Below are 16,574 nucleotides of genomic sequence, written 5' to 3' on the forward strand. Positions count from 1 at the left end.
AACTGCTAATATTACTAACAAATAGTAAAATTTTACTAATGTGTAGAATTTGATTAACAAATAGCAAAAGTTTACTAATTAGTAGAATTTGATTAGAAATTAAGTAGTAAATTATTTCAAAATTGGTAAAATTTTACTATTTATTAATAAAATTTTACTAATTAGTAGAATTTTATTAGAAAATAGTAAACTATCTCAAAATTAGTAAAATTTTACTATTTGTTAGTAAAATTCTAATAAAAAGAAAAATTTTACTATCCGTTAGTAAAAGTCTACTAATTAGTAGAATTTTATTAAAAATTAGTAAATTATTACAAAATTATATTAAAATTTTACTTATTATTAGTAAAATTCTACTAATTCAGATTTATAGTGTGAAAATCCTGTTATTATATCAAAATTCAAGGGGAATTAATTTCACTAAAACACTAATCAATCTATTTAAAAATAAATTGTCAAACTTTTGACATTACAATTATTAAATAATAATTACAAATTAATTATTAAATAACAATTACAAATTAATTATTAAATAATAACAAATTATTTATTAAATAATAATTAAAAATTAATTATCATATAATAATTATAAATTAGTTGTTAAATAATAATTATGAATTGACCATTACGAACACAATAATTATTTGTCGAGTGCAGGAATATTTTTACAAACCGTTGCAAATTGAGTTTAACCGTAAAGTTAGTTTAGAAATAATTAGAAACAACAGGAGAGGAAAAATAAAAGAAAACAGGGAGAAAATTTAAAAAAAAAAGAAAAAGAAATTCAGAAAAAACCCGAGAGAAAAATAATTAAAAATTATTATTCTCTGATTTATGAGCTTCAGGAGGAAATTCACACATGGTAGAAAAGTGTAGATTGCAATTCTCCTCGGGGCAGCAGCAATTGGGTCCAGTCAAGGCCTCCAGACATCGCCCCCTGTGGCGGGGCCCGACGCGAATCTTCGAACATCACTCGAGAGAAAGAGAGAGAGAGAAGGCAAAGAAGAAAAAAACAGAGATAGAGAGATGGTGGTCCCAACGAGTTGAACTTGGGATGGATGGACAGATTCTCAATTGCAACGGTGCATGCACGATCGCTCCCTGGACGCGCTGGCGATTTTACCTCTTATTTTTTTCCCCCATTACCCATGATTTTAGCTCTTTTTCATCCTTCGTCATGTCTTCTTCTTTTTCTTTACCCCTTCCTTCCATTTTCTTTTTTTTTTTTTTGCTTACTCGTTCGATCTTCTTCACCTTCTGTTCTGACAAAACATATATATATGTGTATATACGCGCGGTGTACCACACAATTACAATTCCCAGTTCAACTTATTTCCGAGGGCTCGAATAACCGGGATTTAAATCGCTATTTGAAACCAGTTGTTTTCTCTCATGAAAGAAGAAGAAGAAGAAAAATAATAAGAAAAGAAATTTTTGAAGTTATGGAATTGAAAGTGTAGAGAATATAATTTTTTTTTCTCTTTATTTATACATGTACACTTGTGCGGTTGATTTTGCTTACCGCACTTTGTCGTTTGATAGCAAAAAACAAAAAAATAGCCGGTGAAAACTTTCTTCAAATGATTTATTTGATTTCAATTTTGATCTTGTTTGATTTTTCAATTATATTGATACAAGTTTCTTCTTTTACTTTCGAAGAAATAAGATATTTGTTATTTTTTTGTTGGTTTACCACCTGTACTCTCTCTCTATAAGTAAATTATTATTTTTCACACATCAAATTAAGACAAAAAGCTAATCAAAATTGGTAATCCAATTATTTACTTAAATAGTAAAATTCTTCCCAAAAATTCAATTATTTTCATAAATAATAAAATTTTTCTCAGAAATACAATTATTTTTCAAAAAAATTGATATATTCTTTCAATTCTTGATAGTTATTCAATTAATTTTCCAAATAATAAAGTTTTCACGAGAATTTAATTATTTAAAAAGAATTAAATCAAATTCTTCACAAGAATTCAATTATTTTTATTAATAATAAAATTTTTTTCAGAAATTCAATTATTTAAAAAAAAATTGATAAATTCTTGAATTCTTCACAATTATTCAATTATTTTCCCAAGTAATAAAATTTTTAACGAGAATTCAATTATTTAAAAAAAATCAAATAAAATTCTTCGCAAAAATTCAATTATTTTCATAAATAATAATATTCTTCGCAAAAATTCAACTATTTTCAGAAATAATAAAATTCTTCTTAGAAATTCAATTATTTTTTAAAAAATTGATAAATTTCTGAATTCTTTCTTCTATTAAATTATTTATAAAAAAAATTAAATAAAATTCTTCTCAAAAATTCAATTTTTTTCATAAATAATAAAATTTTTCTCAGAAATTCAATTATTTTTCAAAAAATTGATATATTCTTTCAATTCTTGATAGTTATTCAATTAATTTTCCAAATAATAAAGTTTTCACGAGAATTTAATTATTTAAAAAGAATTAAATCAAATTCTTCACAAGAATTCAATTATTTTCATTAATAATAAAATTTTTTTCAGAAATTCAATTATTTTTTGTAAAGTTTAGAAATTCTTGAATTCTTTCTTGAATTCTTCACAATTATTCAATTATTTTCCCAAATAATAAAATTTTTCACGAGAATTCAATTATTTAAAAAAAATTAAATAAAATTCTTCGCAAAAATTCAATTATTTTCATAAATAATAAAATTCTTCGCAAAAATTCAACTATTTTCATAAATAATAAAATTCTTCTTAGAAATTCAATTGTTTTTTAAAAAATTGATAAATTCTTGATTTCTTTCTTCTATTCAATTATTTATAAAAAAAATTAAATAAAATTCTTCGCAAAAATTCAATTATTTTCATAAATAATAAAATTCTTCGCAAAAATTCAACTATTTTTATAAATAATAAAATTCTTCTTAGAAATTCAATTATTTTTTAAAAAATTGATAAATTTCTAAATTCTTTCTTCTATTAAAGTATTTTTAAAAAAAATTAAATAAAATTCTTCTCAAAAATTCAATTTTTTTCGTAAATAATAAAATTTTTCTCAGAAATTCAATTATTTTTCAAAAAATTGATATATTCTTTCAATTCTTGATAATTATTCAATTATTTTTCCAAGTAATAAAATTTTTAACGAGAATTCAATTATTTAAAAAAAAATCAAATAAAATTCTTCGCAAAAATTTAATTATTTTCATAAATATCAAAATTCTTCTCAGAAATTGAATTATTTTTTAAAAAATTGATAAATTCTTTACAAGAATTAAATTTTGAGAAACATTTAATTATTCAATATATTATTTATTTTTGTATTTAAATAGTTAAATTTCAGTTAAACTTTCTAAAAAGAAGTGATTAAAAAACGAATTTCAGCTGAAATTTAAGATAATAATTGAATATTAAAAGCGTTATTTTACGATTTTTTTTAGAAATAACTAATTTTAAAAAGATTATTAAATTAAAATCGTTAAAAATTGTAATTGTTTGAAAAACTGTAAAAACATTTAAATTTTTACTTTGAAAAATTATTAATTTATTTTCTTAATTCCTGTGAACTATTTAAATTAAATTTTATTATTTATTTTATTTGTTTACTGTTAAAAATTACTTTTAAATACAATTGTATATTTTAGGATAAAAATTGAGAAAATAATTGAATTTTTCAAAAATTTAGAATTATAAAGTTTTCAGCATCAGGATTAGAATTTTTCTAAGAATATCAAATTGAGCCAAAAAATGAATCGATAGTGTTGCGAAGCAACATTTTTGATTCGTTTTTTGTCTCAATTTGATATTCTTAGAAAAATACAACGACGAGAGAATTCAAACAATTCAGTCGCAGAAACAATCAATTACAATAACGATTAATATCACCTGAAAGCAAAGTGATTTAATCGCATGATTTTCAAATGAGATTAGAAACAAGAAAAGTCCCCCACAAAAAAAAAAAAAAAAAAAAAAAACATGAAAAAGAAATATGCCGAAGTACGCGTTTGATTTGTGGGTTCGATTACGCGCAGTGGAGTTCTACTATTCGCTTTAGATCGACGTGCTAATAATGGAGCTCATCTATCAAAAGAAATCGTTGAAGCATCTCAACTCTTAAGACAGCTGAGGGAGAGAGAGCTATGGCTATTTTGCAAAATAAAATATATTCTCTCTCTTCTCCCTTTAAAGAATTTTCAAGTCTTTCACGCATCAATAGCTACATTTGCATGTTGTGGATTAATAAATCCAGTCTTTCAAATTCTCTTCATACAATTTCAAAAGAAGAAATGAAGACGTGCGAACTGATGAAAAAAAAATGACCTTCGAACTGAAGAAAAAAAAAAAAAAAAATCACCAAGTTGGACCCAAAACTAATTCACACCGGCAACCGTTCTGCCTTTGATAATCTTAATCCATGAAATATTCGCCACAGAAGAATGAAATCCCTTTCTGATTTTAGCGCGCGCTGAGAAGCGCGATAAAGCTGTGAAATCAGCGTGGAAGGAATGAAGCTAAGCTGTTATGAGAAGAGACTGAAGAAAGAAGAAGAAAAAAAAAGGGGAGAAAAAAAATTATTGGTCATTTCAGGACTTTAATTATAAACGGCCTTTTACATTGGAGAGATTAAAACGGTTAGTAATATTCCTTAAGAAAAAAGGATTTTTAAAGAAAAAGGATTTGAAAAAAATTTTCTTTATCAAAAAGAAGAATTAACTTCTTGTATATAATATTGTATATAAAAAAGATAATGTCACTGCTACCCGAGGATTACCATTATTATCACTACCATTGGATTTTATATTTAATTAATTTTTAATTAAATCATGGCTTACATTTTTTTTTAATTGCAAAAGAATTTTATTTCCTGCAAATTTTATCTCATCATTTTTATCACTTTTTGCTTTTAAATTAGAAAATTTTACTAATAAATTAGTTGAAATTAATATTTATTAGTAAAATTTACTAATTAGAGATTAAAATAATTATTATTATTTCTATTAGTTATTATTTCAATTAAATTTACTGACTCTTTGCTTTTGAATTAGTACATTTTATTTATATTTAATTTTTACTAATTTATTAGTAAAATTTACTAATTCAAAGACAATAAGTCAGTAAATTTTACAAATAAATATTAATTTCAACTAATTTATTAGTCAAATTTATTAATTCTAAAGCGAAAAGATGGTAAATTTAATTAAAATCATAACAAATAGAAATAATAATAATAATAACAATAATAATTTAATCTCTAATTAGTAAATTTTACTAATAAATATTAATTTCTACTAATTTATTAGTCAAATTTATTAATTCTAAATGGAAATGACAATAAATTTAATTAAAATAATATCAAATAGAGAGAATAATTTAATAATAATTCAATCACAAATTAGTAAATTTTACTAATAAATAGTATAATTTCAGCTACTTTATTAGTAAAATTTACTAAATTCAAAAGCAAAAAGTCAATAAATATAATAAAAATAATAACATATAGAGATCATAATAATAATAGTAATTCAGTCTGAAATTAGTAAACTTTACTATAAAGAATACCTAGTCATTTTTATTAATTTTTTTTTAATAGTAAAATTTATTAATTCAAAAGCAAAAAGTATAGTAATTTCTACTCATTTATTTGTAAAATTTACTAATTCAAAAGCAAAAAGTCAGTAAAAATTAAAATAATAACAAATAGAGATTTTAATAATAATAATAATAGTAATTTAGTCTGAAATTAGTAAATTTTACTAAAAAATAGTAATTTATTAATTCAAAAGCAAAACAGTAGTAATTTCAGCTAATTTATTATTAAAATTTACTAATTCCAAAGCAAACAGTCAATAAATTTAATTCAAATAATAACAACTAAAAATCATCATAATAATAGTAATTCAGTTTAAAATTAGTAAATTTTACTAAAAAGTAGTAATTTTTACTACTTTATTAGTAAAATTTATTAATTCGAAAGAAAAAAGTATAGTAATTTTTACTAATTTATTAATAAAATTTACTAATTCAAAAGCAAAAAGTCAGTAACTATTTCAAAGTTCGTAAATATTTTTGCTAATTCAAATCCACTTAGAGTATCTGGAAAAAATTTTTTTTTTCTACAATTACTTTTACTAATATTGTAAAATTTTGTGAATGATCCAAGTTAAAAAAATTTTTTCCCCGTATTCAACAATTAATTTAATTCAGAAAAATAATCATAATTGAACGAAAACAAAAATCAATTATACCTCCCACATTAAATAGATCATTTAAGAAGAAAATTCTGTCACATTTCAAAATTCAATAAAAAGGGAAAAATTAAATTTTACACAAAGTCATAAATTTGTAAAGTTGGTTATAAATTTTGCCCTGAGGCCCCTTTTTCTTCTCGTATCATTGCAAATATAGCCTCGAGCGTATAATGGTTATCCTTTTGAAAAGCGCACGTACGGGTGCCAGTATTGTTAATATATGTGCACGAGTCCTGATGGGTATACCGATGGCCTTGAACGCAAGTTGCACGTGATCGTTGGAAGCGCGCTTGATTCCCTTGAATTATAATTACTTTTAACAGAACTAGGGAGAAAGAAAGGGGGGAGGGTGGAGGGTTTGACGCCACTTTATACCCTCTGCTATAGATTACAAAAATACTAGAAGGCAAATACTTTTTGCTGTCGCAATTTATATATTTATATAGTTTTGTTTTATATCCTTCATTAGGCTCGTTTGAAAAAGAGATCTTTTAATCTACTTTAATGAGATGCGGTATTCTTTTTATGTCCCATTCGAGGGAAGAGATAACTTATTATTACTGTGTTTACTGGAAGGAATTTAAAAAAATTTTTTTCCTTGGGTTTAAAGGAGGCTTTTTTGGCCCTCCATCGAGCGCAAGGTAGATTTTTGTTTATTATAGCTTTATATTATTATTACTAGGATTTTTATTATTACTGTTTGTATTCTTATTGTTGTTTTTTATTGTCATTTGTATTCTAATTGTTTTTTTGTCACTTGTATTATTATTGTTATTATTTTTAGTGACATTTGTATTCTAATTATTTTTTGTCACTTGTATTCTTATTATTTTTTTTATTGTCACTTGTATTCTTATTGTTATTATTTTTAGTGACATTTGTATTCTAAATTGTTTTTTTTGTCATTTGTATTCTTATTGTTATTATTTTTATTGTCATTTGTATTCTTCTTGTTATTTTTTTATTGTCATTTGTATTATCATTGATATATTTTTATTGTCATTTGTATTATTATTGTTATTTTTATTTTTGTCTTTTTTATTTTTATTATTATTTTCATTTTCATTATTATTATTTTAATTGTATTTATTTTTATCATTATTATTTTTATTATTAATTGCCACCTAGTATAAATTAATTTCCTTTTAAGTTGTTCCCTTTGTTGAAATTTTAAACTTGGTACTTTCGTACGAAAAGACAATTTTTATTTTTGTAACCCCATTTACATATTTAAATGAATAAATAAATTATTATCATTTCTATTTGTTATTTAATTATTTTATTTGTAACTTCTATTTGTTATTTGATTTTTTTCGGTTCTTTAATTCAGGGAATTGGAAAAAAATGTGAAAAATATTCGCTTCCTTTGAGAACCACTGTCTCGAATTCGAAGCCCTCCTTCTATTTATTCAGCGATTATATCTCTGGAAGCCACCTGGTGTCACTGCGAAATGCGTTTCGCATATTAATTATCAGATTTAATTTTTAATTTATTATTTTGCTACTGTTGAATTATTACCAATAGATTTGTAAAGAATTCATGTGCAGAAGTTATTTTTTTCTTCTCCTTTGATCCACTTTTATCTGATCGTGACCATTTTTTTAAAAACAAAGTCGAATTAACGTTGGTGTGAATTTTCATTTACTTTTTTTATTTTATATTATTTTTATGAAATTTTTTATTTGTTTTATTTTTATTTATTTAATATTTCAAACAATTGTTTTTATCTTTAGTAGCAAAAATGTGATTATTTTATTTTTTATTTATATTTAATATTTAAAACAATTAAAATAATTAATAATCTTTAGTAGCAAAAATAAGATTATTTTATACGATCTTGTGTTTTTCCAAAAAAATATTAATTAAAATTACAAATTAAATTACAGAGGTATTGAATAATATGCTAATTTTTGAATGTGGGTTAATTAATGAATGTTTGTTCGAAAAGTTTAGAGTATCATTTTTTTTTTTTTTTTTGTATCTTTACTGTCGAGGAGTTATATCATTAACGTATAATCTATTATATGTGTGTAATTTTTTTTTTCGTTCTTTTTATAGTTCGTCAAGATCAAGAACGAAACGTCAAGGCAGATCGATCGTGCCGAAGAAAGGCGGACCTCCTCTGCTATGGGCCAGATGTAAATTTATCATGACTTTATCTCGTCGGTGAGACAACGTTCGTTAATTTTATCCTTTCCTTCTTCTCCAGCCGCAGACATTTATTCCTTTTTTTTTAATGCTATTTCAGATATACTCAGGGGCACAAAGATCTTACGAGAAGTCATTAAAAAAAATCACCAAACTACTATTTTAATGAATGTGGAATTTACTCGTGTTATAATTATAATATTAAATTTAAGGCGTAATTTTTAGGCCTTTTTTTAAAGACAAATTTGTTTGAACAAAATTTTAGTGGCGGAAAAAAATTTGCAGAACGAATTTCCGAAGCGGAAATAAGTGACAGTTAATTTTAAGATTTGCCTTGTCAGTTTCTGAAAAGCAGCATTCAGGAATGATAACGCAATTGCATCGTGGAAGATGAAATAAAAGACGAGAAAGAAAGAGAGAGAGATGGACTTTCTTGTTGAAGAAGCTGAGATATCTCGATATATATATATACCCATGAGACTGCAGTCGTAATGGAAATAAATTTAATTAAGATTAGGAATTCTGAGAACCTGGTCGAAGCAGGTTCCTCCCTTGGCTTTGGTTTTGACCTTCCATTGGTTTTCTCCTTGCCTTGCTATTCTTCCACTTCGCCAGGCTCAAATTCCAATTAAAAATTTCGCGAGACACTCCCCAAGAAACTTGTCCAAATTTAATCTTATAGGCCAAAAACGAAAACAAAAGATTGGAAACGAAACGGGTGAAAAGATTTAATTATTTTGCAATTTGGATATAGGAAAGGAAATTTCTTTTTTGATCTATGAGGTATTTTTATTTTAATTGCGTTGCTATTGTATGGTCACTAAAAGGCAAAGATCAATAAATACTGGACCAACAGACTTTAAATGAACAAACTTTGTAGCAGCGAATTCTGTACCAACAAACTTTGTATCAAGAAATTTTGTTCTAAAAAATACTGTACCAATGAACATGGTACCAACAAACTTTGTATCTGTAAATTTTATACAAATAAACTTAGAATTAACAAACATTGTACCAGATTACTTCACAGATATTGCACCAACAAATTTTGAACCAAAAAATACTGGACCAACAAACTTTGTACCAACAAATGCTGGACCAACAAACTTAGAACCAACAAGCTTTGTATCAAGCAATGTTGTTCCAACAAATACTGTGTCAACGAATTTGGTACCAACAAACATTGAAAAAACAACCTTTGAATAAAAAACCTTTGTACCAGCAGATATTGTACTAACAAACTTTGTATCAAATAAATTTAATAGTAACAAATGGTGTACCATCAAAATTTATTGATTACACATGTGGTACCAAAAAACTTTATTTGCAGCAAATACAGAACCAACTAAATTTAATGGTAACAAATGGGGTACCAACAAACTTTATTAGTAGCAAATGCAGTACCAACTAAATTTAATGGTAATTAATAAGGTACCAACAAACTTTATTGGTTGCAAATACAGTACCAACTAAATTTAATCATTACAAATAGTGTACTAACTAAATTTAATCATTACAAATAGTGTACCAACTTAGAACCAACAAGTTTGTATCAAGAAATTTTGTTGCAATAAATACAGTACTAACAAACTTTGTATCAAATAAATTTAATAGTAACACAAACAAATGGTGTACCATCAAAATTTGTCGATAACAAAAGTGGTACCAACAAAATTTAATGGTAACAAATAAGGTACCAACAAACTTTATTTGCAGCAAATACAGAACCAACAAAATTGAATGGCCAAAAATAGGGTACCAACAAACTTTATTGGTAGCAAATTCAGTACCAACTGAATTTAATGATAAATAATGAGGTACCAACAAACTTAATTGATTGCAAATACAGTACCAACCAAATTTAATCATTACAAACAGTGTACCAATAAAATTTGTTGGTAGCAAATATAGTATCAACTTAATTTAATCATTACAAATAGTGTACCAATAAAATTTGTACCAACAAATACTGGACCAACAAACTTTGTATCAAAAAATTCTGTACCAACAAACTTAGAAGCAACAGGTTTTGTATCAAGAAATTTTGTTCCAACAAATACAGTACCAACGAATTAGGTAACAACAAGCTTTGTATCTACAAATTCTATACCAACTGATTTAGAACCAACAAACTTTGTTCCAACAAATGTTGTTCCAAAAAATACTGCAGTACCAACGACTTTGGTACCAACAAACATTGAAGAAACAAACATTAAATCAAAAAACTTTGTACTAGCAGATAATGTACTAACAAACTTTGTATCAAATAAATGTAATAGTAACAAATTTTGTACCATCAAAATTTATTGATAACAAAAGTGGTACTAATAAAATTTAATGGCAACAAATAAGGTACCAACAAACTTCATTGGTAGCAAATATAGCACCAACTAAATTTAATGGCAGCAAAGAAGGTACCAACAAACTTTATTGGTAGCAAATACAGCACCAACTAAATTTAATGACAACAAATAGTGTACCAATAAAATTTGTTGCTAACAAATAGTATACAACCGTAAATTGGTTTGTACTTGAAACTAGTTGTACAACAACAGATCAAAATCATCATTTACAAATAAATTAGCCTAAAGAGTCCAATCATTAAAAGACAAATCATTAAAAGCAGCAGGTAACTATTGGAGAACACAGTCGATCAAACGGAGAAAATAATTAAAAGAGGAATCGAATACTTTTTCACGAAAGTTCACGACACCGGATGATGGAATGATAATATGCGTTGGTCTGAGCGAAGGGTGTATATCGCGAAACGGCTTCATCGTCATCGAATGAGGCGGGTGCCAATTAACGAAGCTCATTAATACAATCGATCTGCTGATCTCATTGGACCAGTCAATATGTGCATGTGTTCGGGAAGGAGGGGGGGGGGGGTTTGAGCACTGCAACCGGTCCTCCCCTTGATTTCGACTCTTGGAATACGCGAAAGGTATCCCTTTCGCGTATATATATATACGATCAACGCGCTCTCGGTCAAGCAGCTCACCTTTTGTTTTGTAAGTTCTTGTGGATCGTACTGGCAATCTCCTTCGCGTTCTCCGCCTCATCCACTTCTCTTTCTAACCGACCGCCTTCTTAATCTTCCTTTAATTCCTTCGCTATTCGATTCTTTACTTTTTTTCCACCCCTCCTCCGCAGCTCTTTTTTCCTCTCATTCTCCACTTTTTTCTTCTCTCCCATTTTTTTCTTTTTTCTCCCAATCTTTCTTTACTTCACTCCTTTCTTTCTTAACAATTTTTCTTTTTACTCCTTCTCACCTTTTTTTTCCTATATAACATTTCACAACAAGTTCCCTATGCTCTTGAGAACTTCTCGAGCTTTTTTAAAAGTCTCATTTTTGTACTATCCAAATTTTCTCTTATTGAAAATTTCAAATTCTTCTTATATTCGAATTATTAATTTCTAATTAATTTAATTAATCATTACTTTGCAGAATTCGAAAACAGAAAACGGAATTTAAAAATTCGTCTCTATTTTTCAGTTTGAAATAAGTAATGATGATAATTACCAGGAAAATTTTTTTTTAAATTAAGATATTTGTGGGTAAAAAATTGTCTCAGGAAGAAATGAAGAATTTATTATATGACGTTCGTGATTTCTAGTTTATATTGTTAGGCATCGACAATCGTCAAATTAACCGGTAATGTGATACATATATAAATACAAGTAGTACGAGGATAAAACTGGTCTAACGTGATTTCACTTTCTTTAAAGTTTAAAATGAATGAAAAAGAAAAAAAAATGATTATTTTCTGTTGACAGATAATATTGATCCTGTTTCTTCGATCATCTTTCGAGCATTCTAGCAATTATAATTTTTTTCTATGTCGACCGTCGACGTACTGCATAATAATATTGTCGCATAACAATCATAATTTTTGATGAATTTTACTTTTTTACTTTTCTCTTCTTCTATACATGAATTTTATTTTGTCTATTTTGATTTATTCGAATTTTCTTTTTTATTTCAATTTAATGTATATTTCATTTTGTGTTTATGTGATTTTTTTGTCTACACTGTTATAGGAAAATCTGTATTGAATTTAATAAATTGTGCATGAAGCAAATGGAAAACCATCATTGAAATTTAATATACATTTTACAGTTTTTCTAAGAATATTAAATTGAGACAAAAAATTAATTAATTTTAAAAAAAAAACAAGAAGTAGCTTTAATAGTTAAAAGTAATTTTTAAAACTAAACAAATGAAATTATTTAATAAAATTCAATTTAAATTATTCAAAGGAATTAGGAAAATAAATTAATAATTTTTTAAAGTGAAAATTTAAATGGTTATACAGTTTTATAAATAATCAATATTCAATTATTATCTAAAGTTTCAACTGAAATTCGTTTTTAAATTAATTTTTTGTTAGAAAGTTTAACTGAAATTTAAATATATAAATACAAAAACAAAATAGTTATTATCGTATCAAGGGCGCAAAATAGGTGATTGCGGCGATGGCGAGATGAAGGGACCGAGGGGACACTTTCGCACCCTCGGCTTCGCCTCGGGCGCGAAAATGTCCCCTCGGTCCCTTCATCTCGCCAAAGTCGTAATCACCTTTGCGCCCATGTTGCGAACATAATTTTTTGTCCTAACTGCATGAAAAGTATGGCATCGAGGGCACGAGCGAAGCGGGCGTAAAAGTACTTTTGCGCCCGCTCGGGCTAGATGAAGCGGGCGCAAAAGTACTTTTGCGCCCGCTTGTGTGACGTCAGCGGGCGTAAAAGAACTTTTGCGCCCGCTTCCCCGGCCCCGGGCGAGAATCAGTTACTTTGCGCCCACTTTAAGTGCCCGAAATGACATACTTTTCGTGCAGGTAGGACAAAAAATATATTGAATAATTGAATGTTTCTCAAAATTTAATTTTTATAAAGAATTTATCAATTTTTTAAAAAATAATTCAATTTTTAGAGAAGAATTTTGATAATTATGAAAATAATTGAATTTTTGCGAAGAATTTCATTTAATTTTTGTTTAAATAATTGAATTCTCGTGAAAAATTTTATTATCTGGGAAAATTAATGAATAATTGTCAAGAATTGAATAAATTTATAAATTTTTTGAAAAATAATTGAATTTCTGAGAAGAATTTTGATATTTATGAAAATAATTTAATTGTTACGAAAAATTTTATTTAATTCTTTTTAAATAATTGAATTCTCCTAAAAAATTTTATTATTTGAAAAAATAATTGAATAATTGTGAAGAATTAAAAAAAAGAACAAGAATTTATCAATTTTTTAAAAAATAATTGAATTTTTTACAAGAATTTTATTGTCTATGAAAATAATTGAATTATTATGAAGAATTTTATTTAATTCTTTTCAAATAATTGAATTTTTGTAAAAAAATTTATTATTTGGAAAAATAATTGCATGATTGTGAAAAGTTAAAAAAAAATTTTTTAATTTATCAATTTTTCAAAAAATAATTGAATTTCTGAGATGAATTTTATTATTTATGAAAATAATTGAATTCTTGCGAAGAATTTTATTTAATTATTTTCAAATAATTGAATTCTTGTAAAAAATTATATTTTTTGGAAAAATAATTTAATTCTAGTGAAGAATTATATTAAAATTTTTATAAATAATTGAATTTTTCTGAAAAATATTATTACTTATGAAAATAATTGAATTATTGCTGTAGAATTTTATAAAAAGTTTTTAAATTGATTTTTTTTTTTGAAAAAATTTTCAAAATATTCTAAATAATTAAATTCTTGTGAAAATTTTATTATTTATAAAAAATTGAATGTTTGCGAAGAATTTCATCAAACATCTTATGAGGAATTTTATAAAAATTTGTATAGATATTAAAAATCATTTATTTATTTTCGAAAAGTTTTTGAGTATAATTAAATCGTTTAAAAGAATTTTATTACAATTTTTAGAATTCTTTTTTTATTTCAACTATTAGCGTATTTAAAGTGATGCAAATTGATTACAAAAATGAAGAAAAAAGTAGTTTTTAGTTTCATAAATTTAAAAAAGTGTTCAAATAGTAGCAAATTGTAAAAAAATGTTGTAAATATAGTTTTAGTAGATGAGTGCGAAGCCTGCTTATAATTAAAAATTTCTGCTAATTTTGTAAAAATAAAATTAGTTTTTAATGTTTTTATTACTTCAGTAATTAAGAATTAATCATCATCAGTACTTTATTTTGAGAGTTGTTCTCTTTTTTGTACTTCAATTCCAAACATTGCAAACATAACCTAAAATTTATTTTTCTTCTTTGATACCTTTCTTCATCGGATATGTTAATAAATAAAAATAAATTATTCTCTAATTATTAGTAGAGAGAATCACTAATTAGTAGTAAATAAATAACTAAAAAAATAGTCAATTTTCATTAATTGAATTAGTTTACTACAAATTTCAGTCATTTTTACATAACCTAAAAGTGAATTTAACTAATAATTGATTAATTAGTCATTATTCACTATTTCATTAGTAAAATATTACTGAATCAGTGACTGACTTTTTGCTAACAAATTAGTTATTATAATTAGTTATTTTTATTTATTATTATTAGTTATTTAATTCAAATTTAGAGAGTATACAGTAAATAATAATAATTAAAAATTAAAAATAGTTCCCTTACCAATAGGCTGACTTGCTGCGTATGATCGTTGACCCAAGCTAAAATAAGATCAGCCCCCTTCATATGGCTCTTTTCATTAAAACCAATCCCAATATAACCCAAAGTTCTAGCAGTGACCTTGAACGTGACAATCTTCTCATCAGATGGATCCCATTCAAGCACAACATCTCCATTTTCATCCATTATTTCACTTCTACTGAAATTAATTTCCTCCACCTCATCTTCCTCCTCACTCCTCATTTCACTTTCCTCAAAAATAGATCTTTTACCACAATATCGACGATATCGTTTTTTAACGCCAGAGAAATATTTCTTAGGTACATGCTTCTTTAAAACTCCCCCTTTTGATGATTCCTGCGAATTGATAATTAGTCTTTCATCATCAATTTTCTCCAATGATTTTTGACCCTGTGATTCGATGGAATTAAATAATTCATATTGATTTGGTTCGGTGTTTGTCTCGTGTCTATTGGGATAATCAAGACCATCTTCTTTGAAGGATTTAGTTTTATTTTTCAATGATTTCTGCCAAGATTCATCAACATCGAGTCTTTGCTTTCTATAGTTACCGATATGGAAAAAGGGACCCTCGATGACTGATCTTTTATTTCGATTTCGGGAAATTTTCGAATGCTGCCTTTTGTATTCGGGTGTTTTCATTTCCTCGTCCATGTGCTCAACGAAAAGATCAAGGAGATCCGCACTGGTTAGACAGTGAATGGTGAATAATAAAACTACCCTGAAGATCAACATTTTTATTTTTTTTTTGGTCACTCTCACAGTTTCATTTGACACAATTATTTTTTTGTAACACAATTTTACACTTTGTATTGTTATGTAAATAACATGTTTTTATTTTTTTTAAATTATGTTTTGATTCAAGAATTTATTATCATGTTTTTGATTCAAGAGTTTTTTTTGGAAAGGGTAAATATCGCACTTGTTTTTTTTTGCAGAAGGGGAAATGGAGAGTAATTAATATTTTTATTAATATTTTAACTCGACGAGTTGGGTTTGTGATGAGGGCTCGTTTCTCATGGTTGATTCGTACATGTTGTACGCACGACAGTTGTGGCGGTACTAATTTTAAACATGCGGCCTGCCCCTGGTTGGACGGTCGAGAATACAGCAGCTGCTTACCTGGGAGCATCGGTTCGTGTGCCTTCGTGAAGGCCCGAGGGGCCCTGCCCGTTACCAATCGGTAGGCAAAGACCCCGGAGCGACCAATCAGAACGCCGTTACAGTGGAAATGTAGTGGCGCGTCCAACGCCGAAACCAACCGCCGAAATCTTTGTATATATATGTATGTACTTTATTGCCGCTTTCGTTTCAGGCTGGTTCGACAGACTAAGTGGTACGTTGGGACCCCTTCGCATATATGTGTACTAAAACTAAATGACCTACCGCGAGAGTAGGTACGCAATTATTTTGTACCGGTTTTTGTTTTGTTTTTGTTTTGAAGGCACCTCTATACCCAAAAGGTAATTGTATTTCGGACTTTAAAACTGATGATGACGTTCTGCGGGGTTTCTAACAAATTGTTACTCTTACACGAAATATGAAGA

At 26.4% G+C, this 16,574-nt stretch overlaps 1 protein-coding gene across 1 annotated transcript in view; it reads right to left on the bottom strand.

The window, feature by feature from the left end:
- Positions 1–16,112, bottom strand: part of LOC122502789 (MOXD1 homolog 1) — a 40,841-nt gene extending 24,729 nt beyond the window's left edge. The window contains exon 1 of the mRNA XM_043613024.1: positions 15,010–16,112. Within this exon, the coding sequence (XP_043468959.1) occupies positions 15,010–15,762 (753 nt within the window). The 5' untranslated portion in view covers positions 15,763–16,112. The remainder of the gene's footprint in view (positions 1–15,009) is intronic.
- Between the last annotated feature and the right edge of the window lie 462 nt (positions 16,113–16,574).

This window comes from Leptopilina heterotoma, unplaced genomic scaffold (genome assembly GCF_015476425.1).
Source record: "Leptopilina heterotoma isolate Lh14 unplaced genomic scaffold, ASM1547642v1 Lhet_238, whole genome shotgun sequence".
NCBI classification, from domain to species: domain Eukaryota; kingdom Metazoa; phylum Arthropoda; class Insecta; order Hymenoptera; family Figitidae; genus Leptopilina; species Leptopilina heterotoma.